At 41.7% G+C, this 21,888-nt stretch overlaps 1 protein-coding gene across 7 annotated transcripts in view; it reads left to right on the top strand.

The window, feature by feature from the left end:
• Nucleotides 1–21,888, top strand: part of pde4d (phosphodiesterase 4D, cAMP-specific) — a 164,228-nt gene that overhangs the window by 90,260 nt on the left and 52,080 nt on the right. Inside the window, exons 1-2 of one of the 7 annotated variants that reach the window (XM_086030971.1) lie at nucleotides 6,251–6,295; nucleotides 6,936–7,118. The exons of 4 other annotated variants lie outside the window; for them this stretch is intronic. In XM_086030971.1, coding sequence (XP_085887097.1) covers nucleotides 7,030–7,118 — 89 coding nt within the window. In that variant the 5' untranslated portion in view covers nucleotides 6,251–6,295; nucleotides 6,936–7,029. Of the gene's footprint in view, nucleotides 1–6,250; nucleotides 6,296–6,334; nucleotides 7,119–21,888 lie in introns of those variants that run through there. 2 more of the 7 variants (XM_086030970.1, XM_086030969.1) reach the window with 2 other exon arrangements.

The following is a 21,888-nucleotide window of genomic DNA, read 5'->3' as shown; positions in this document are numbered from 1 at the left end:
GGTGGCTTGCTATTCGTAAAGTCACCTATTTACGCTTTTTTTTTTTTTTTTTAGAAACTACCCTGAGTTATTTGCTGAAAAACTCACTCAGTCACATTGTTTGTGCTCTTTCTCTAACACTTTAAGTTGCCTCAAAATGGCGCAAAAGGCCTCTCTAAATAGGAATTGGTCTCAAGGAAGTATATTTAAAAAGGGAAATCAAGCCAAACATATTTTTTTCAAGAAAATGTTCTCAGCAGTCCCACTAGTTGAAACGCGGCATTCTGATTAATGGTGCTTTTGTGCAATATGAGTTAAGCAGCAAAATCCACCCGCATCTCAGGGGGCGGCCATTTTGTTATTTCTGTCGACTGAAAATGACAGCACAACTATCCAGGGCTCAGGGAATGACTAATCGCAGCTCGCCTGGTTTCTAAAGCTGAGCCGCGATTGGTTGTTACCTGAGCCCTGGGTAGTTGTGATGTCATTTTCAGTCGACAGAAGTGACAAAATGGCCGCCCGCAGAGATGGCTAAAAACCAGTGGATTAACTCTTATTAATGCCTTGTTTCAACTAATGGGCTTGCACAGAACATATTCTTGAAAAAAATATGTTTGAGTTTATTTACGCTTTAATGGATACAACTGAGGGACAAGCTTCTTATGGAGCAGAGGTGCCACGTTTTGCCTGGGTTGTGAGTGGAGAGGCTTTGTCACATGCACTGTATATAGACATGCATGCTTCTGTAGAATATTTCCAAAATCAAATGATCTTTTTACATGTAATGTTGTAAAATGGGTTTGATAAGAGATTAAATTGTTTTGGAATCATAGTTTGTGTTATATTTACAATTCTAACTATTATAGGCAATCATCATCTATTTGCGGTAAGACTCGGTCCTTGGATCGCAGGGCACAGACAGACAAACAACTATTCACACCTTTGGTCAATTTAGGATCGGTTAGCCTTTGAAAACGTAAAATTCCAAGTGTCAACAGACAACACATTCAATTTATCTTCCAGAATCTTGGTCATGTAGAGAGCCTAGTTAGAAGTTTAAGGTCCAACATCTAACATCATCACCCGGATCGCCTACTGTAGTCCGTCCGTCCGTCTGTCTGTTTATGTTCTATAGCTCTTGTCTTTGTCCATCAGTGTAAGCAATATGGAGACACAAAGTCACGAGCGTGGGAGTCCACCCGACTTTGGGCTCGAGGCGGGCTACACTTTGGTCTGGACTGTTCGGCAGCCAATTGCAGGGCACATGTAGACAACTATTCACGCTTACATTCAGACCTATGGAAAGTTGAGTCTTTCATTAGCTGAACAGGGATGCTTTTGGAATGTGGGAGGAAGCCAAAGTACCTTGGAGAAATCCCACTACGCAGGCAAATGGAGCACCTGCAAACTCCAATCACTCACTCAAACTAATCAGCACAGTGGTAAAGAAAATGGAACGATGACTATTAGACCAATTACCGCTTAGGTACGTTCGTGGTGATATGACAAGTAGACAAGGTGACAGTGTCAGCTCCACACTTCCAAAAGCTTCCTGCTTCCTTTCCTTTTCTGAGTAACCAAAAAAGTACCCCGTCTGTAAAATCCTGTAGCTCTTTGAAGCCAAAGTAAGGGCTTTAGAAGTCTGGATTTTGTTGAATAAAAGAAGCCCGTGCCTTTCTTTCACTTGGTCATAAAACCAGAGTCAGAGGAAAAGAGGAAAAAAAAAAAAAAACTCTTCCCCCACTTATCAAGTGAGCAATTTCTTCTCTTGCCACTTAAACCTTCTTTATATTCTTCAAATGGTCCTTGAAGCCTCCATGTCTCCCTCCATCCCCCCCCAAAAGATGCTGATCTGATTACAAATATCTGTCTCCAATGGGCAATGAGTTAGCATTTTCTGAAATGCCACCGTATACGCTTGTGTGAATGGCAAGGAAGAGGGCCGGTGCCTCTGGGAATTTTGCACAGCATCGCACATACAAGTGATGGACAGCTGGCCCTCCTCCAAGGAGCTAAGCATGCGCCAGGTTCCACTTTTCTCCACTTCTCTGGAGAGCATCGCCCCACCTGTCTGGAGAGAATCTATCTTATATGGAGTATTATAAGTGTTGTTATTGAGATGAGCTGTGGCAGCATAAGAATGCTGGTCAACCTTTCAATTTGTCCAGATTCCAAAGCGAAACATCCCCGTCGAAAATAATATAAATAGTAGGGGTGTGCATCTCTCCAATTGGGTCACCAACGCGATGGGATACAGTATTTATCGGATGAATGATACTGTCCATTGTTCTCCCAGATGAACCTCCTGCTAGGGACAAAGTTGTCGGGAAATGACTGAGAAAATGTTTTTAAAAAAAAAAGAAAAAACCACGACCCTCAAGTAGATTTCCTAGACCTTCTCTGTGTGCCGCTTTCATTTTTGTGTACGCCTGAACACTTTTAACATATTTGTTTTAGCCTTTGCTACCTTGTGCGGAATGGCAGAATGAGTCGTGACAACTCACCAGCGCTGAGTGGATCGGGGGCCAAGAGCCCGCCGGGGAAACGTCTAAGATTATGCAACACGACGAGCAGAGACACACAGGGACACACAGTGTTGGCTCCGTCAACCACCAACATTTACAGAGCGAAATCTACAGAATGATCAGATTATTGAGGACTCTGAATTCCCTGTAGGTGTGTATGTCAGTGGGAATGGGTGTCTGTCTATATGTGATAGTATGTTTATAGTAGAGAAAATCTAACTTCAATTGGTTTATCATAGTCCTTCGAACAAAGCCATCTGTCGTAGGTTCCATACTCCCCATGCAACTATATATGGTGGTTTCAAAACTGGATCAAATGCTGTTTTTGTTCCTCCGTCTAGCATAACTTGCAAGAAAGGAAATTCAAATTCATGTCAGATTGGATAGAAACAAGTATGAAGTGTAATTACTTAAATTTGTACAGACAGGACGTCCTTGGGTTATGAACGGGTTCTGTTCCGACGCAGGCGACGTAACCCGAATTTCCGCGTAAATCGGAATCAACCCTTTAATGCCCCCTAAATTTCTAAATAAATATCCGATGTTTGTCGGCATCTCGCCCTTCTCCGACCTTTTGATATTATCCATCTTAATTTCCATAGTAATGGCTTTCCTCTTGACTGCAAAAGCATTGCTAGAATATCCTGCTTCCTTTTTTACACTCACACTATGGGGCTGGAGACTAAATGGCGGACGAGACTCCGGCGTCGTAAAGTTGAAACCTGTACTATAGTTCACGCATAACAATTGCTCCTTAAGGAAGGAAATCAACCCAAACATATTTTTTTCAAGAATAAGTTCCCAGCAGGCCCACTAGTTGAAACACGGCATTCTGATTAATATTGCGTTTGTGGAATATGAGTTAATAAACCCCTTTTTAGCCATCTCAGGGGGCGGCCATTTTGTCACTTCTGTCGACTGAAAATGACATCACAACTGCTCAGAGCTCAGGTAACGACCAATCACGGCTCAGCTTCTGAAAACAGGTCAGCTGTGATTGGTCGTGATCCGAGCCCTGAGCAGTTGTGATGTCATTTTCAGTCGACAGAAGTGACAAAATGGCCGCCCCCGGAGATGGATAAAAACGGGTGGATTAACTCTTATTCCACAAATGCAATATTTATCAGTGGGCTTGCATAGAACATATTCTTGAAAAAAATATGTTTGGGTTGACTCAGCTTTAAGTTAGTGAGATACGTTGCTAGTTAACTTTCATTGCAATTAAGTATTTGTTATTAGTTTTATTTATTTGTAAGTTCATTTTCAGTAAGATTTTGTGTCAAATCCTGAAAGTATTTCCACATTTAAAGACTCTTTCCCCCCCCCTTTCTTTTACTTTTTGGGTCACCATGACGTAAATGGAGTGCAAACTGCATCATTAACATGAATGGATGGACAAACAAACACAAATAAGGCACCCCGCATTTATGTTCTACTTAAATTAAGCCTTGGAAGAGGTCTCGTTGGTTTTGCAACTGTCCTTTGAAGCCTCCTAAATGAAAATGTTTTCCCCGTCGCCGCTTTTACGACACTAGTCATTCCGCTTGCGCGCACAAACCGGCCACAGTCTCCCAGCGGGACCGCATCTCGGTCCCGACGTTGGCCACAAGCGGATTCCCCGCCCGTTACCGGCTGCCCCACCCAACCCCGCGTAGCCCAGAGGTGCAAGCCGACAGAGGCGGCGAGGCGGTTTTGACTCCTGGCAGCGTTTGAGAGGCTGCTGACGTGCGTGTCGGGCAGGAAGTGTGCAAGAAGCAGCGTTGGATCCTGTTTTTCAGACCGCAAGCAACTGGAGGCGCGCCACTGCTATGACTTGTAACGCACAACGCACACACACACACACACGCAGTGCACTCACCCCGACCGCCACTCATAACTTCCTCGCAAACCACTCCCCCTACCCAAATTCCTAAATGCATGCATGCACGCAAATACGCACGCTTTCTACAATCAGTGTCAATCTTGCGTGTGGGGGGGGGGTTGTAGTTATCTTCACACCTCATTGCTTATGAATGACATCATGACGTATGACTCTCTTTCACACTCTAAATAGGACTGAGCTTGTTCTCACGAGAATGCTGCAGAATTTTGTACCAAGGTGTAAAACACTGTAACTAGTGGAACACGGACTTTTTTTACGCAGTTTACATGAAAATAATTTTTTTAAACCTATTCCTCTGTGGGTCACATCTTAAAAGACACTTTGTTTTGCATTAAAAATGTCAACTATAGTGTTGGAAGATGTAGGGATTCCAAATATCAAGGCATCAAACTTTGATCAAATTTTAAGTTGGGCAATTCAACTAAATGTTTTTTTCAAGTTTTGCTGTTGTGTAAATAGGCTTTTTCGCATTTCCCAACATAAAAATAAGAGTTTTCAAAACTCTTGTCCCTTGTATTGGCCACCCAATTTTGAGTTATAAGTAAAACATCTCAGCAAATTCTTTTGGGGCAAACAGCTTGCTTTGTTGTGCTAACTAACCATGTTGCCATAATATATTGCATAACAGCTGACCCACGTGCAGCGCTACAGCCACACGGACAATAAGCGCTCCACCAACTGTTTCGCATTCATTTATATGACGTAATTTACTTCAAAAGATACTCGCAACAAAATTTTGATTAAACAAAATACCCTTCTTAGACACTCGAGCAGCGAGTATTAATCATTTTAGGCGATGACGTCATTGTCAGAGTGCAACAGAGCGCAAGTAGGTCTGGTAAGGTCTCATAGTTTCAAAATCCTTTTAGTGGTAGTGTTAAGTTGTAAAATCACCATTCACCACTAGATGGTGACAAGACAAGGCTTAGTTGATCTTACACCAGGTCTTATGCTACCTTATACTACAACGTGAGTAGGCCTAATAAGTTTTTTTTTTTGCGGATTTGGAATGATATGCAGGACAAAGATAATAGGATTTTGAGTGAGTTGATTTTTTTTTTTTTGTGAAACTAAATAATTTGGTTTGCTGTACAGCAGTATTGTGCCATCCTTGAATAGTAATTGTTATTCAAGCGAGCCCTTATTACTGGAAAAGAAAATCACAGCATGTGGTTATTTTATTGTTCGCTTCATACCCTTTGTTGTTGAGTTAGGATAGTAGATCTCTTATACATGCATTGATAGCTGTATGAAAAATGAAATATATTTATAGCATGTATTTATGTGTGCATTTTGTCCATATTTAAAATTGCATATTTGTCTACATACATCTGGTTGGGAAGTGCATGATCCGATGTGGCCTCCCAGTAGCACTGAAAAATTGTGGCTTCCTCCAGCATTTAAGTTGCCCCGTCCCTGATGTAAAACATTTATGGTTTTACAGACAATTTTCAACAGCGGCTCGACGGTGCTGGTGTAAGAAGAGAAAATGTCTGTTTCTGATTAATAGTTACGAGGTAGTTAACATCCTATGTAAGAGTTTCCAAGAATCCCGCTGCATGCTTTTTGTGGAGTTACTCACACGCGCACACACACAAAGAACCACATGCAGTGCAACATAAGACCAGCCTGCCCTCCTTGCGCGGTTATGATGACGTCGGTGAACAAACAAAGGCGTACTCCCCAAAGAAAAGAAAGGTGCGGCGGCAGATGGATATTAGTGGGCGGAATTACTTGTGTCAACTCATGTTTGTGCACATTACATACACATTATCGGCTTCCTGGGTTGGGGTGTGTGTGTGTGTGTGGGCGTGTGGGCGTGTGTGTGTGTGTGTGTGTGTGTGTGTGTGTGTGTTGCGCGAGAGCATGTGTAGACACGTCGCTCAGGAAGGGAGCGCAACCGCGTTTGGTAAGAGGATCAATAGGTTTTAGCAGAGTGGAGAACGAAGGCACACCTCTTACACAGGGTCAGGACATCCCACACAGGGAGGAGGAGGAGGAGGAGGGAGGCAGAGATAGGCTCAGATGGTTCATTGTTGTTGTTTTTTTTTCTTTCATCTCCCTCCCTCTCTCTCTCCCTCCCTATTTCCTTACTTTCCTCTGCGGGATGTTGAGAAAGTAAGCGAGACAAAGCAGAGCGCTTTGCAAAATGCTCGGTCACGCTAACGCTACTACTCCTCCTCCTCCTCCTCCTCATCCCGCCGCTGCCGCCGCTGCCCCCCGTCAGCTGTTCTCCGGAGGAATGACTCCCTGAAGCCGGCTCACCATGTGGATGCAGGGCAGTCATTTCCAGACCTTTGCCGGAAGAATACCGAGGAAAAAAGAAGGAGCGGCGGTGGCGGCGGCCCAGAGGGCTCAGCGTGGGTGGCCGCACTGCTGGGAGTCCATACGCTGCAGTTTTTACACTGGGATCTAATCTGCCTTTTATTAGTGTTTTTTTTTTTTTTTTTATAAATTTGATGGTGCTGCTTCATTTTTAAGTGCTTTTTTTATTGCAACCAAAGACTTCTATTTATAGCTTTCTGCTGGATTTGTCTGGTATACTGCAGGGACACCGCACATGATACCGGCGCACACTTTTGGTCTTTGCACGTGGATAGAATATTACAATCCGAGTCAGAAAAGAGCTGAGTCAGCCTCAGCATGAAGCCCGGACTGTGTCCAGGTGTCTCCAGTGACAGGACCATGAAGCACCTTAGCCACTTCCCCTTTCGAAGACACTCCTGGATATGGTAAGTTTCAATAAAAAAACTAAAAAAAAAAACTCCTCTTGCCCTTTCCCCCTGTGCAATCTCAGGCCAGGAAACATATTGTGAAACGGGTCCAACATTTCCTGTTATTTTTCTTCTACAACAGAACGTAAACAAGGCGAAAAAAATAGTAAGTGCAACAACTTGATGTTTAGTCCTTTTAAACATCCATAAGATGGGGTGGGGGTGGGGGGGGTATTTTTTTATTAGTCACTCCAATGAGGCAACAACAACTTTTGGGAATACTGTAGTTGTGCCATAGCTACACTTCAAAGACAAGAGGATGTGTCACTGATGTCATCAGAAAGTGCTGTTTAGGATGGCAAATTGCTTGCATTTTATGGCCATTAAGTGGACCCAAGTTTATCATCACATGATTTAAAGCAGTCTGTCTCTTGTTTGTCTGCACCATGACATATGCAAGTTGTGAAAAGTTATATTAAGTTGAACGCAATCAGGTCTGATGCTATTTATTATTATTTGTTGTATCTATTTAGTGAGCCTTTATTAGCCAGAAAATGCCCTCGTCAATTACACCACCCCCATTCCGTGTCAATGCTGTTCAAAGGGAACAACAAGTTAGCTTTTACGGGCCTCTGATTCTACCGCCGAAACCCCAAATTTCTTTCTCAATTTAATCCCACACCATGTCGGTACCATTAAAAAAATAAAAATAAAATGGCAGTTTTTACAGGTAGTACATAAGGGGCATCTGATACTCTCGCCAAAGCTGGACAATTGCCAGGGCAACTCGGCAGCCGCATTCCACGTTGGAGCCATTCATACAAAACAGCCATTCGGGAAAAAGGCAGAAAATGAACAGCATCTCTGATATCACCCCAGAAGCCGGGAAATTCACCGGTGCACTTTATCCCTCCGTTCTGGGTTGTTTATACACATTCAGTGGTGAAACAACATTTTAAAAGGGGCATCCGATACTGTCTTTAATTTTGCCATCCAATTCTGTTGGTGCAGTTCACGCAGAAAAGTCACGTTTAAAAAAAGCAAAAAAAAAAAAAAAGACAGCTTTTACGGGCATCTGACACGACCCCCAAAGTTGTGAAATTTGGTCGAAAAGTTAAAAGCTATTTTGTTGATAGGGTATCTGTGTCGCTTATACTGTATACAACTTCAAAACAGATGACAGGGGGACAATGCTGTCTTTTAAAAGTAAGCACAGGCTTACTACCGCTGAAATTTTGCAGGCCGACTTCGCCTCCACATCCGCGTCCCTGCAATTCATACAGAACAGTGACAGACAAAAGGTATACAAATCCGAATTGTTATACTCTCTTCAAAGCCAGGAAATTTGCCGGTTGACTTGTCCCCCCCAAGCAACCCCCCCCCCCCGGTTCATTATCTTTGCTTTTCATAAATTAAAGAAAAGTGGCATTAGTGTAAAAGATGTTTCTGATGCTACCACTTCTTCAGGAATATTCCTGGGTGGACTATTCAATGTTCACGAGGCAGTTTTGACGAGGCTATTCTCTGTTCATCATCACGCTTAAGGTTCAGGGAGTTTTTCACTCAATACACAGAAGTTGAGCTGCTGTGGTGACGGAAGTAGACATTGACGTGAGTGAAGACGTCAGTACAGTATCTTTATTTTACTACAGCGTCATGCACGGAAGAGGGTGGCCTTTATAGACAGGAAGGTGCAGTCAAATAACCTTTCGTGATTGCTTTCAACACACTCAAACATCCTTGTTCCTCTCTTGAAACATGTGCTGCTGGAGTTTTGCAAACATGTTAGAGTAGACCACATGTAAAAACGGCTTACAGTTTTTGTTTGATATGTTGGCATCTTTTCTATACAGGCCACAGTCAATAGGATAGAGAGATGTTTTTTGTTCTAATCAATAGGACTTTTGTTGAATTATTTCATTGTGCAGCCGCCAGAGTGAGATGGCACGCTCTTTAAATGCGTTGTACCATGCTTGTCACATGCTAGCATTCGGCTATGGAACGTGACAGATGAGCTTCGTGGACTCCATTTATACCCGGGCAAGAATTGCGGTTGTAATCGATCACTAACAAGTTGGCTCCGTTATCGTTGAGCCCAAGTGTGTGCCGGTGTGTGTGTGTGTGTGGTTGCGTAGCCAAAGGAGCTTTTAGGACGATGTGTATAATTCATTGCACCTTGATAATGGAGCCGTTCCCCTTCCGTCCGTGTGACAATATGACTTGTGACATTTGGTTTAAAATCCCACAAAAAAATACACTTTTTTTCTGACCCCCAAAACAATTCAAGCACATTTTTTCACCAGATATTTAATAAGTGGGCGTTCCGCCTAGCCGACTGGCAGGTCTGTCTGTCCGCCTAAGACGGGCACCCATTTTGTAGGCGGTAAACGATGGAAGTGCATTTTCGTCCGTCTGTGTGATCGTCTATCGCCTATAAACTGACATTGCTGAGTATTGTTTCGTTCATTGCTTGATTCGTGCATTTTACACCGGGTCTGTTTTTGGTCAGCTAATGGGTCCTAATTTAGTCTAGCGGCGGTGTGACTCCGTCCGTCCATCTATCTATCCATCTATCCATCTATCTATCTATCTATCTATCATCCATCCATCCATCCCTTTTTTTCGTCAGGGTTCGTTCATAGTTGCAAAGACGTCAGACATTTGCAAACAGTTTTAACGTCGAAAAATGTTGAACATCATCATAATGTGATGGCCTCCAGAAAATTCTTTGCCACCATCAATGTTTGCAAATGTCTGGCAAACGTCTTTAATCGGTGTGTAATCCGCCTTTTTCCCCCCCAAAACAGCTCGGATAAGATCCAGAACCCCGCGACCCTCAACAGGATTAGAAGCGTTGAAAATGGATGGATGGATGGAGGACATTCTGTGTAGTTTAGGCTCCCATGTGGTAGCATATGAGCTCTAGGGTCTATACAGTAAGTTTTAATCTGTCTGTGTTCAAAACTGAGTATGAAAAAAAAGATTGATTTGGTTGTTGTCATTTGTGGAAAATGTGTGTTGCCTTCAGCACTACTTTAAATGCAATGGAATGTACGCTCAGCCAGACACATGGTCTGAGGACTGCAGCTGTTTTGTTGTTTGACCAGTTACGGATGACGCAAAGTGTGCGTGTTTCAAATGTTTTACCGCTTAATGGTCAATTTTCATTCCTGTGCCTCGATTACCCTCCTGTGTACCTCGTCCACATTAGCCCGAGACTCGCCTCTATAACAATGAGACACTTATCTCGCACTCATCTGCCGCATGCCATTGATTCCTGTCGCGCTCAGGCAAACTTTAGATGACTTTCTATCACTACCAGCTGCTTTACTTTTGAAACTGTCTTTTTTTTTTGTTTTGTTTTGTTTTTGGGGGGGAGAGACCAGAGACCTGCTGTCACTTGTGACGACACATACGCGCCACTCACAGTTTGCAGAGTATGACAAAGACACACGCTTGGTGGCCAAAACACTTAATAAGTAGCAACTTTACTATTTCAAGTCAACACCATATAGGTGATGTAAACCACTTCTGGTGTCTCATTGGCTGAGCAAATTTGGTACTGTAATAAGTTGAGGATGGCTAAAAAAATTTTTTATATATGAATGGTTTAAACCAGAGATAAAACACAAACTATGCTACTAAACATGTCATTAAAAATTGAAATTCAATTCACCATCACCCTAAAACAAAAACGGTTACAGATTATTTGAATTTGAAAAAATGCAGATCTCCGTAACATCCACTGACAACCCAGGCTAAACTTAGCTCCTCCCCAACATGTGAAGATTTTACTCCTTCAGCCGATCAATTTCACTTACACAATACTTCCTTGGCACCTATTACTACTTTCCTTTGATTCACCATCTTTTGGCATCTTAGGATGTTATAGAAAAAAAATGCAAATAGATCCATTTGTGATTGCGAACCACAAATAGACCAAGGCTCACTGTTTTATGCTCAACATTCACTGCAGCGGCTGTTTATCGTCTCACGGAAAAAAATGTGCTAGATGCGTCGCAGAACTACATGGTCATGTAGTTACTGTTTCTCATTTGTTTTATATGTATGGCTGAAAAGTGTTTTTAATCAAATAAACCAAAAATGCTGTAAATTAGGACTAACACAGTACTACGGAGTTAGCATTGCTCTATGATAGAGCAACTTGATTCTTTAATCAAATGCACTGATGTGTGCCGGCTTTAAAATCAAAACCTACAGCAAACTTTGTGTAGTCTGTGACAACACTGATTTGTCCCACGAGGTGCGCGGGGCAGTGGTAACTTGATTATGAAGTGACTTGAAGCATAACAGACATGTTTCTCACCGATCCGTCTCAGTTTTGTGTGCATGGGCGCTAACGTGGAATGTTAGTTCTTGCCAACAAAGTTCTCCCTGTTTCACCTCCTGATTTTTTTTTTTTTTTTTTTTTTTTTAGATGAAGAAGCAACGACTTGTTTGACCAGAAACAGTGTTTACTTGATTTTGTGTATTTTGCTTTCAGGCTCTTCATGTCCAAAATATTATTTGTTTTCCCACACTATTCTGCGTGTTTGAGTCATCATCCACATTTTTCTTCACACTTTGTTGCTCTTGTGTTTACAACCTTCTTCTTTCATCAACTACCCACTTTCCAGAACCCTCGATATACAATTATTTTGCTTGAACGCAATGTTGCGCAATGATTATCGTTGAACTTATTAACCGTATGAATATATAAAATGTGAGGGTATTTTACCACTAATCAATAAATAACAATAATTATGACTATGCGTGTTTGATTTTAGTAATTCATGAAAGTTTTACTAACTGACTGAAATTCTGGTTTTCCATTATTAACAGCTGTGTGTAAGTGCGCAAACACATGGATCAGAGCAGGAATCAACATAAGCAACTAATAGATTAAGAATGCTGTCCATTGTCTGCAATTGATTGATTAATCGAATGTTGAATCAATTGAGCTAAACTGAAGTGCATTGTTGGCGACAGTACGGATGTGCGATTGTTTCGGTCTCAACTAGTTTGCTGTCCAAAGTAGCAGGAGATGGAAAGTTGAGCGACAACCACGTATAGCCACAATTTTGTCGCCCGGTATTTGTCTACTCAGTAAGACAAATGGAAACAGGAGTTCAAAACATTCTGAGAGAGATGATCAAATGATGAAAAAAAGGACGATTCATTCATTTGTTAATTTTCTCCAAAATTCTTTCTCAAAAATGACCATCGCACATTCGTGCCTGTTTACCGAAACTGAGTTGAATAGGGCGGATTATGGAAAAAATACTTTTTAATAGTTTGAATACAAATAGTTGAGTCCCTGCATGGTCTGCCTGTCCATCACGTGTGAAATTGCACAACTACTTGACTTTTGGTGAACTGGCTATATCTGAAAATGTGACTTTAGAATTGGGCCCCGCCGTGACGTCACAGTTGGGCAAAATTAATTAGTGCTAACTGCAGAAAAGATTTCACTACCCTTGTGTAAAATACCTAAACGTGAATATTGACTAAAAGTATTTGTACTCAATTACATTACAAGACTGACTACACATAACCACTATCATGTCGAGTCAAAAGCAAAGCAAAGCCGAAGCGCTGTTGGATTTGAATGTTAGCATTAACAACAGCGATATCAGTGTTATTTTCTTATTACCTTCCCATGAGCGCATCATTTTTAATTAAAATAAGAAATAGTCACTAGCATAGCCACCTCAGCCACAAAAGCCCTATGAACTCTACGCACAGTAGATGCCATCATACAAAAAGAGGCGCAAAGTGACATAACGTTCACAATTAACCATTTGGTAACATCCTGTTCTATGTGTGACTTTTATAACCTTTCCGGGAAGTCATCATGGTGACGAAATCCATACTCTGCATTAGTCGTGTGGTAAAGTGAGCAGTGGTGCATTTGTATGAGACAACACAGTCCCCCAGAGCCAAACTGTTTTCTGTCATTCTTCATCCTTGAGGCATTATAACAGGGAAATGTCACACACTTTATTAAGACTCCTGGGAACTGTTTCATTTAGTGGAAAAGTGGCATAATATGTCTCCTTTAGTGGTAAAAACAGACCGAAAATCGCTTTGGCCATTGTCATGAATCGCGTTGTCATCGGTCAGTTGAATAAAGTCTCCCGAATAACACAAAAAGGGCACCTGGAGCCAGAAACAAGCCCTAAGGTCTTGTACAAATTGATTTGTGCAAATAAAGTTCGACCATGACCAATAAAGATGTGAGCCTTTCAACACACAATATTTGTCTTTGATAGCAAGGTTCAGAAATGGCTACATGACACCGTACTTTCAGAAGAGGGTAAAAAAAAAAAAAAAAAAATGTGATAGCAATAAGACTCCCCAAAGCCCCGAGGCAGCTTTGAGATCACATCGATTGTAAATATCCATTTCTCTTTCAATTTGATTTATCAGGCCGCGCTGTCCGCACAGCAGCTGCTACACAGGGCCGCTCAATCTGGCGTTCATCTCGCCCACAAAAGGGGAGAAGACGGACAGATCAATAAGAAAGACAGAGCAGCGAGCTGGCACCCTCCCCGGGGCTGGCGGTCATGATGCATGTCTTTGTGAGCTGTTGGAAATTAAGAACAACACCACTGCAGTTTTGACTCAGGCAACTGACTGACTGGGAATGACTGATTGGTTTTGGGGGACATGAAATGTGGTTTGTTTCCTATGACGCTTCTACTTTATTCAGGTCACGTGACAGTTGCACCACAACACTACAAGATGATCCTTCACAGGTCATAATAAACGATTCTGTCAGAGATATTAATTCCACAATATGTTTCTTATTATGGTTGTAGTTTCCACGACTACAAACTACAACGTCAATAATAAAAAAATATTGTTGAATTTGGGAAGGGATGTGTGCTTGTGTATATACTGAATGTGTATGTCCTGTATGTGCCATAGTTTTCATTTTCAGTTCTTTCTTTTTTGTTATTTTTGTGTTTCATATCTTTTTTTTTCCCCAATACTTTTCCGTGACAAAAACTAATGGAAGTGTGTTTTTCTACAGATGTCTTACAGTATATATTTTTTTGAACCATCCAATCATTTTACTGCAAATATTGTCTGTTGCTTCCTAATGACAACAATTACTAATAGAATTGAGGTTTTCCGCATCATTATCAACAGCAATATGTTTTAAGTGGAATCTATTTCATTAGCCTGTGGCACAAAAATGAACCCCTTGAAGCTAGTTAATGGCTAGCCACGAAGGCTAATCCTTTCGCTAGCCTCATTCCCGTCCCAAACATTGGATTAGACCGGCCTTTGTGGTTTCCTCGTAAGTTGATTCTGTGAAATGTAATACGTGCGGAGAGTCAGACTGCCACTGTGCGGCCACGTACGTCAGCCTTTGACCCCAAACAAAACCTGAGGCTAGCCCGGAGATGCTATCAAGCGCGGGTCCTTCCTGTACGAACAAAGGAGGCGTCCACTTCAATGGTGCCACTGCTGCTAATAAATGGCAATGAAACCAAACAATGTGAATGGAGGGATGCGGTTGCGTTTGAAGGAAATCATCCACTAATAATGTAGACGTCCTGCTCTCGGATGGCTACTCTTGGACGTGACCTTTGTCACAGTTGGAACCTAGTGTATGAACATGGCCACGTGAGAATGGCCCGGCCTCTGCCAAGACAGAACATTCCCAAGTTGGATCAGTATGAAACTATCCACACAGAGTAAAAGACCACGAGAAAATGATGATAATTACCTCTGCGAATAGTTTAAACCTGGGGAGGGAAAACATTTGTGCTCAAGGGCTGTATTGGATTTATAAAATGTAATCATTTATTTAACCTTTATTTATCCAGGTAAGGCAATTTAGAACGGATTGTCATGTGCAATTCCAACCTGACAGCAATAAAAATAATTAAATACACAAATTAACCCCCCCCCCCAAAAAAAATATATACAATTAAAATTTCAATTATTATTTTTTTAAATTCCAATTTTTTTTAAATTTAAAATAAAAAGGTACAAGGGGGACTCTCTCTCTAAGCCTGTCCAAGCCATTGATTACGCAGTCAATAAGGTTAAAGAAAAAATAATTAGATAGTTCATTGTAATTGTAAAATAGTTGATTATTTAGAATGAATATAATATTAATTTACTAATTATTTAATAAAATACATTCAGAATTGGTAAAAACATTTATATTTACAAAATATCAATTACCGGTAAATGAATGATCAATCAGACAAATGAATAATTACATAGCAAATATGTTTGTTTTTTACTAAACTTACATGCCATTGTTTATGTAATTATACTTGAACAATTATTTAATTAAATGAATAAAAATACAATTTTAAATCTGCATGCACATTTGCGTTATTTTACAATTTTCTACATTCCGCTTACTATGAACATTGAATTCATATTTAACGACCAATGAAACAAAAATTAAAAGAAAAACATTTGAACTAACCAATTTTACGGCAAAAATGGCAAAATGAATTGCAACAAATATTCCAGGACTCTTGATATGAGATCAGATATAAGATTATTATATAATTATGTGGCCCACGGACTATACAGTTCCCACTCCGTTACACCTGATTGTATATGATTATTCACAGTAATGATTCATCATAAAGTAAAAATGTCAACAAAAGTGAGGGGAAAACTACCAAACAATGTGTTCCATAAATCGTTTTTTTAATCCTGCTGCCAAACACACAGTGATTGGAAACCTCACGCCCTTGGAGGAGGTAATAAGCACTTTGTACATGGCCAGCTGCTGTGGCGCAACTGCGTTCCTCGCGGTCTGGAGGCGGTGCCTGACACGCGTTCCGGGAATCGCCCTCATTAGCGGCAAAGCTGTATGACGCTGACGATTTGGATGACGACAGTGTTTATGGCCGGGCGTAATCAACGGCTTAGACGGGTTTAGAGAGGGAGTCCCCCCCCCCCCCCCCCCTCGTACCTGGCTGGATCAAATCGTAATGACAGACTTGAAACTTTCTACACCGCTACCTTCTTTCTCTGGCTCACATTTCCCCTCTAAAACTTGGCATTACATCCTCATTTGTACAAACATTTAGAACCAATGTTTAGCCAACGCTGTCCCATGTGTGTGTGCATGTGTGGGTGTGTGCGTGTGTGTGTGTGTGTGTGTGCGCATTCTGGCACACGATGAATGCAATGGCTTCCTTGGAGGAAACGCGCTCCCACTTGCACAATCCCAACTGTTGCTGCACATTTTTCATCCATCCGGTAGCACAGACTCGCACGTTGTCAGCATGAAGAATAACACTCAAGTCAGCAGTCATTTAGGACTCGTTCATTCGAAACGCTCTGACAACAATTAAACTCTAACGCGGGGTTTAGTTGTTGTATATGTGCCATTATTTGCTTTTAAATAAGGGAATCTGTGGGCTGTTGCAATTGCGTGTCGTCAGGCTACTTTTGAGCCTTTTTTTTTTTTTTTACCTCTTTAAGGCCACCATAGTATGAATAAGGGTCACACAAAATAAAAACCAACGCGCCAGACAATGTTTGACTTTAATGCCAAGATCTCGTAGAGGCATTAGTGTCTTATTTGTCCTGTAAATTTGAGCCAGGTTCTGACCCCGACCTACGTGTCGTTCACCTTGTGCCGTAATGTTCATGTGAAAATTCAACACTATCTATATATAGGGATCCTGATTTTAAGACAGAGTTCCATTTCTACTTCTGCAACGTTACCACAATTTTTTATGCAAGTGGGAACGGGCTGTACGCTACAGTAACCTACGTTGTAGAAAAGTCTGAATTATTTGTATGAAAAAACACCTCTTGGCTATGAATATCCATGCATCAGTCTCATTGTTTTTGTCTAGTTTGGGGCCTTTTTTCTTTACCACTTTATCTCCACCGTACTTCAAATAAGAGTAGTAAAAGTTTCACATTTTTCCTGTAAATTCTAGCCAATTTCTGAATAGTACGATCTTAAGGACGTGAGACTTGCACCATAATAATACTTTAAAAATGAATTATGATAACCAGGAAAAGCAGAGCCATGCATTCTGCCTATGTGACAGACCGGTCCACCTACGCCCATTTTGTAGGCGATAAGCGATAGATGGGAAACTTAAAAAAAATAGTCGGACTAAGCAGCCCTTTTTTTCCGTCTATGTAATTGTCTATTTTCAACATTTACTGCAATAACAATCATCATCGTCATAATATGGTTTAGCAATGCCCATTCATCGAAGGTACTTCGTTCCAATCGGGCCTCATTTGGGCGAAATAGAAGTGCGTAAAAGTACAAGCCCTTTTCCCACCCAAAAATGTTGAGTGTTTGGGTATGATGAGGATGGAGCAATTTTGACATCTTAGAGCTACCGTACTTGCGCTTGTTTTCTTCAATTATGCACGTTATCACGTATCACTGTACCTGGATAAAATGTAAAGGCGGACAAAAGGCCTCATGACTCCGTCGTCTGTCATTCACCTTTTTTCTGGGGGGAAAAGTCGTCTATAGGCCGGTCCACCTCTAATTTTAAACGGCCGTCCGTCGGCGAGTCCAACTAAACTTTCACTAGCACAACCACCACCCTATTGGATGATGTTTGAACAGAAATAGCGACTCACTGCGCTTTGGAAGCCTCTTCACAGCCTGGTCCCTCACTCAAATCGGTCCCCCAAGCAACAACAACTTGCTATTGTTCCTCCCCGCGCTCGCGGCGGCCATCGAAGCTTCGCCACGAAAAAACAGACGAACGATGGACTGCAGACAAATGGCGGACTACATAAAGGGCGGTTCCGTCTATGCTTTTAATCTGTCTATTTTCAAATTTTTCCCGCCATTTGTCAAACGTCAGCAAAACGGGCGCCGGTCAATGACGGATAGACGGACCGGTCCGTCACAGTGACGGAATGCCCAGCTCTGTCAAATAGGTAACGGATGCTTTCATGCTGTTCTGTTGAAAAGAATTATATTGTTTTCTTCTACTACTGCTGTGATCCCCACTTCTTTTTATTAACTATTTACTCAATTATATTCACAGACAAGGAAACGTTTTATTGCATTCAAACGTTTTGTTTTTTTTCTTTTGCCCTCCCCAAAAACGCAGTTTTATTTACGTTTTACAATCATCACGACGGAGTTTTCCACCGTTCTTGAAATTCCACAGCGGTTTTAGCGATAAACTCTCTTTTGCTCTGCTTTTAATTGCTTTTATTGACGGTCCTGTTAAGCCCATGTGGAACTCCATGTTCTTGTTAGTGTGAGTGCATGTGGTGGTGGCGCTTACATAAACTACACATGAACACATTGTGTAGTCACACACGCACACACGAAAAAAAAAAAAAAAACACTAGCGTTCCAGGCATGTGTGCGTTTGCTGGGGAACATCCTGGATTACCTGGTCTGTGTTGGCGCACAATGACAGGCTGTCCCTTATACACGCACAAACACGCTCACAGTCTAATGGGGTTTCTCTTGTGGACTGTCCAAAATGTTCACACAAAGAGAAATGTCCACACAATAAAGGTAGGATGACGAGGCTTTTGCCATGCAAACAAAGAGAAAGAGAGAGAGAGAGAGGGAGAGAGAGAGACACGCACACATACACGTACTCATGCACACATACAAAGGTTGTCCAAAAGCATGTGGCTTGAGCTCTCGCTCACACACTCTCACCAGCGTAGTAGTGATGTCATCAGGGCTTTAATGAGGGATTACTCGTGACATCACCGGGCTCGCTGCCAGGTTAAACCTATTAGCTGCCCCATGCGCTTGCACCGTGCTGCATCTCAAGCGATGTGGTTGCGCGCCCGCGCGCGATCGTGTAGCCGTGCGGAACGTTTAAGAGGCTGCCGCGTCCATTCATCCCTCCATCAATTTACCACAGTGTCTAGAGAGGAAACGGCTTTCGCAGTCGGTGTGCGCGGACGGCATAAATCCCGCAAGGACTTGACGGCAGTGCCGCGGTTGACACTTGAACATCTGTTTCATTGTGTCCATAATCAATAGAAGTGAATGTTTTTGTTGTCACTGCATCACCGGAACACTGGCATGGAAATGAGCTGTGCAAGTTCATTTAAAGGAATCATACATAGTGGAATATCTCAAGCGTAATGTTTTTCCCCTTGGGAACGATTTTGAAAACCTCCACACGAGAAAAGAAACGTGTGCGCACACATGCTGTGACATACAGTGGCTTGCAAAAGTATTCGCCCCCTTGAACTTTTTTGACCTTTTTGCCACATTTCAAGCATCAAATATGAGGATATAAATTGGGAATTTTTGAGTGAAGAACCAACACCAAGTGGGCTACAATCATGAAGTGGAACGGAATTCATATGATATTTTCAACTTTTTTTTTTTTTTTTTTTAGAATGAAACAACTGAAAAGTGGGTCGAACTAAATTATTTGCTGTGATTGCAGCTGCAAGTCTTGTTTCTATCAATTTTGCACATCTAAAGACTGAATTGTTTCCTTGCAAAACAGCTCCAGCTCAGTAAGGTTAGATGGTGAGTGTTTGTGAACAGCAATTCTCTGAATCTTTCCACAGATTCTCAATTGGATTTAAGTCTGGACGTTGGCAATTCTAACACCTGGATATGTTTAGTTTTGAACCATTCCATTGTAGATTTTACATTTTGTTTAGGATCATTGTCTTGTTTCAAGGTAAACATTCGTCTCAGTTACCCAATTCAGCGTCGCCGGCGGCAGCACTTGAATGTTTATGCTTTTACTTGACATATTATTTCAACCAAGCGTAGTTTTTATCGGCGAAGATGTGATGCAGATGTTGATTAATATGTTTACAAGACAGCTAGGGATTCGCACCTCTGCCTCACAGCTCTTAAATTGGGAGTTTGAATATTGACTTCCTGCGTGGGGTTTGCCCGTTCTCCCCGTGCTTGCGCCGGGTTTCTTTGTGGATGTTGTTTACGTGTGAATCTCGAGTGGGAATATTTTTGTCTGCATGTGCCCTGTGATCGGCCGGCTACCAATCCAGGGTGCTTCTCTTCATCTAAAGTCAGTTGAGATACGCTACATCGCTAGAAAATGGAGGGATTGTTCTACAAATGTTTATACAAAAAAGCAAATAGACGTGCAATGCGATTGAATAAATAATCAGCCCACTTTATGAGGAAATACACATTTTCAGCCCATTTCAAGTACAACACAACCTTTCTTTTATTATTGTTGTTTTTACATTATTTTCATTGCATTTAATTATGTTGATATGTTACTATTTTACTTATATTTGTCATTTGAATGCACTGCATGCTGCATTATTGTGATGGACTGTCATGGTTCCTCGCAAATATATTTTGGGGGATCAATTCCCATTGTGTCGTGTTTACATCACGTCTACTCTCGTCATCCTCTATTTTGTCATCATTTCGTACCCTTAGCAACTGCACGCCGATTGGTTACCTGCCCCTTTTCAAAGCTGCCGCATCGCCAAGGCAACCACATCATAAACATGACTCGGCGGGCTCGGCAAAAGGTGGGCAGGAAGTGCGAGGCGAAGGAATTGGCCGTTGTCACACAAAACCTGTCTTTTCCCCCTTTCAATGTGAGGCACGGCATTGGCCAAGAGATGCTTTGTTGGCGTCAAAAAGGACCGGCTTCTTGTCCGCGCCACTGTCGACTCTTCCTCACAATAACTTTACTCAATCACACACAGTGGAAGATGGATAGTCAGTCTTTGTGTCACCCTGCTTTCCCGTGGCCGAGGTACAGTTGCCATGGTGATAATCTGCCACCTTAGCGGGAGCCGCGAATAATTTTTTTTTTTTTTTTTTTTTAACCATTTATCCAGCGTTGCGGAGAATTCAATTAACTCTGATATATGTGCTTTCTGTACTATCCTGTCAGCCAGTGGTTTAAGATAGATGTGTGTATGACCAATCTCCGCCTCTTTGTCGAATCGGATTGTCACTCCTACTCTGCGTTATCTGTGAAGAAACAGTAAAACATAAAAGGTAATGCACCAACTGATTGACTGCAGCGTTAAGTATTTGTAAACCCACCAAACTGTTTTGTCATCAGTCACTCAAAGCCACGGTTAAGCAGAGCTGGGCATCGCCTAACCGCCACCGAGTTCCCGTCTGCGTATTTAAACGGCGCACGTGGTCCCAGTCGGTCCAAGTCGAGAACTAAGGAAAAAATAATACAATGTTGTTTACCATGCAGTCCCACAGACGCAATGCCCCATATTGTTTTTATTTCACCCATCACCACCCACCCATGCTGCTTCTGAAAGGAAAAACATACAAATCTATACAACACATTAACATTACAATATTCTAAAAAAAATCATTTTCTAGAAATGAAGGCCTGACCTCCAATAGACGCATTCCCAAATGTGCGGTTGAGCAAATGGTCAATATATGACGAAATATTTTCTCGCTCAAAGCTACCATTAAATATGCGATTTGCAGTAAAATATGAGCAAAGTGCTTGTATAGCTTCTGTATTGTAATTAAAGGATTTATGCAGGTTTTTAATTTGTTATATTCCAGTGATTCATCTGTATCCCTCGCTGCATAGGGCAGATCCTTCATACAGTTTATGAAGGAAAATTAAGACAGAATCGGAACGCAATTGCATTAGAATGGGACTATAGCGCTTTCCAGCAGGTTGTGACACGTCCCAACAACATGTCAGACATACTGCACTAAAATAGCATAGCTGTGTCCCAAATCAGGGGGTGGCACCCATTTTGGAGGCTTTAATTTGAAGGCCGATGATGTCATAATGGCAAAGGATATCCCATTTCAAAAGCACCTTCAAATGCAGACCACAAATGCGGTGTA

The sequence above is a fragment of the Filicampus tigris genome, chromosome 5, assembly GCF_054856515.1.
Source record: "Filicampus tigris isolate MCC_2025a chromosome 5, RoL_Ftig_1.0, whole genome shotgun sequence".
NCBI classification, from domain to species: domain Eukaryota; kingdom Metazoa; phylum Chordata; class Actinopteri; order Syngnathiformes; family Syngnathidae; genus Filicampus; species Filicampus tigris.
The sequence above is the reverse complement of the archived record's forward strand: the minus strand, read 5'-3'. Positions and strand labels throughout refer to the sequence as shown.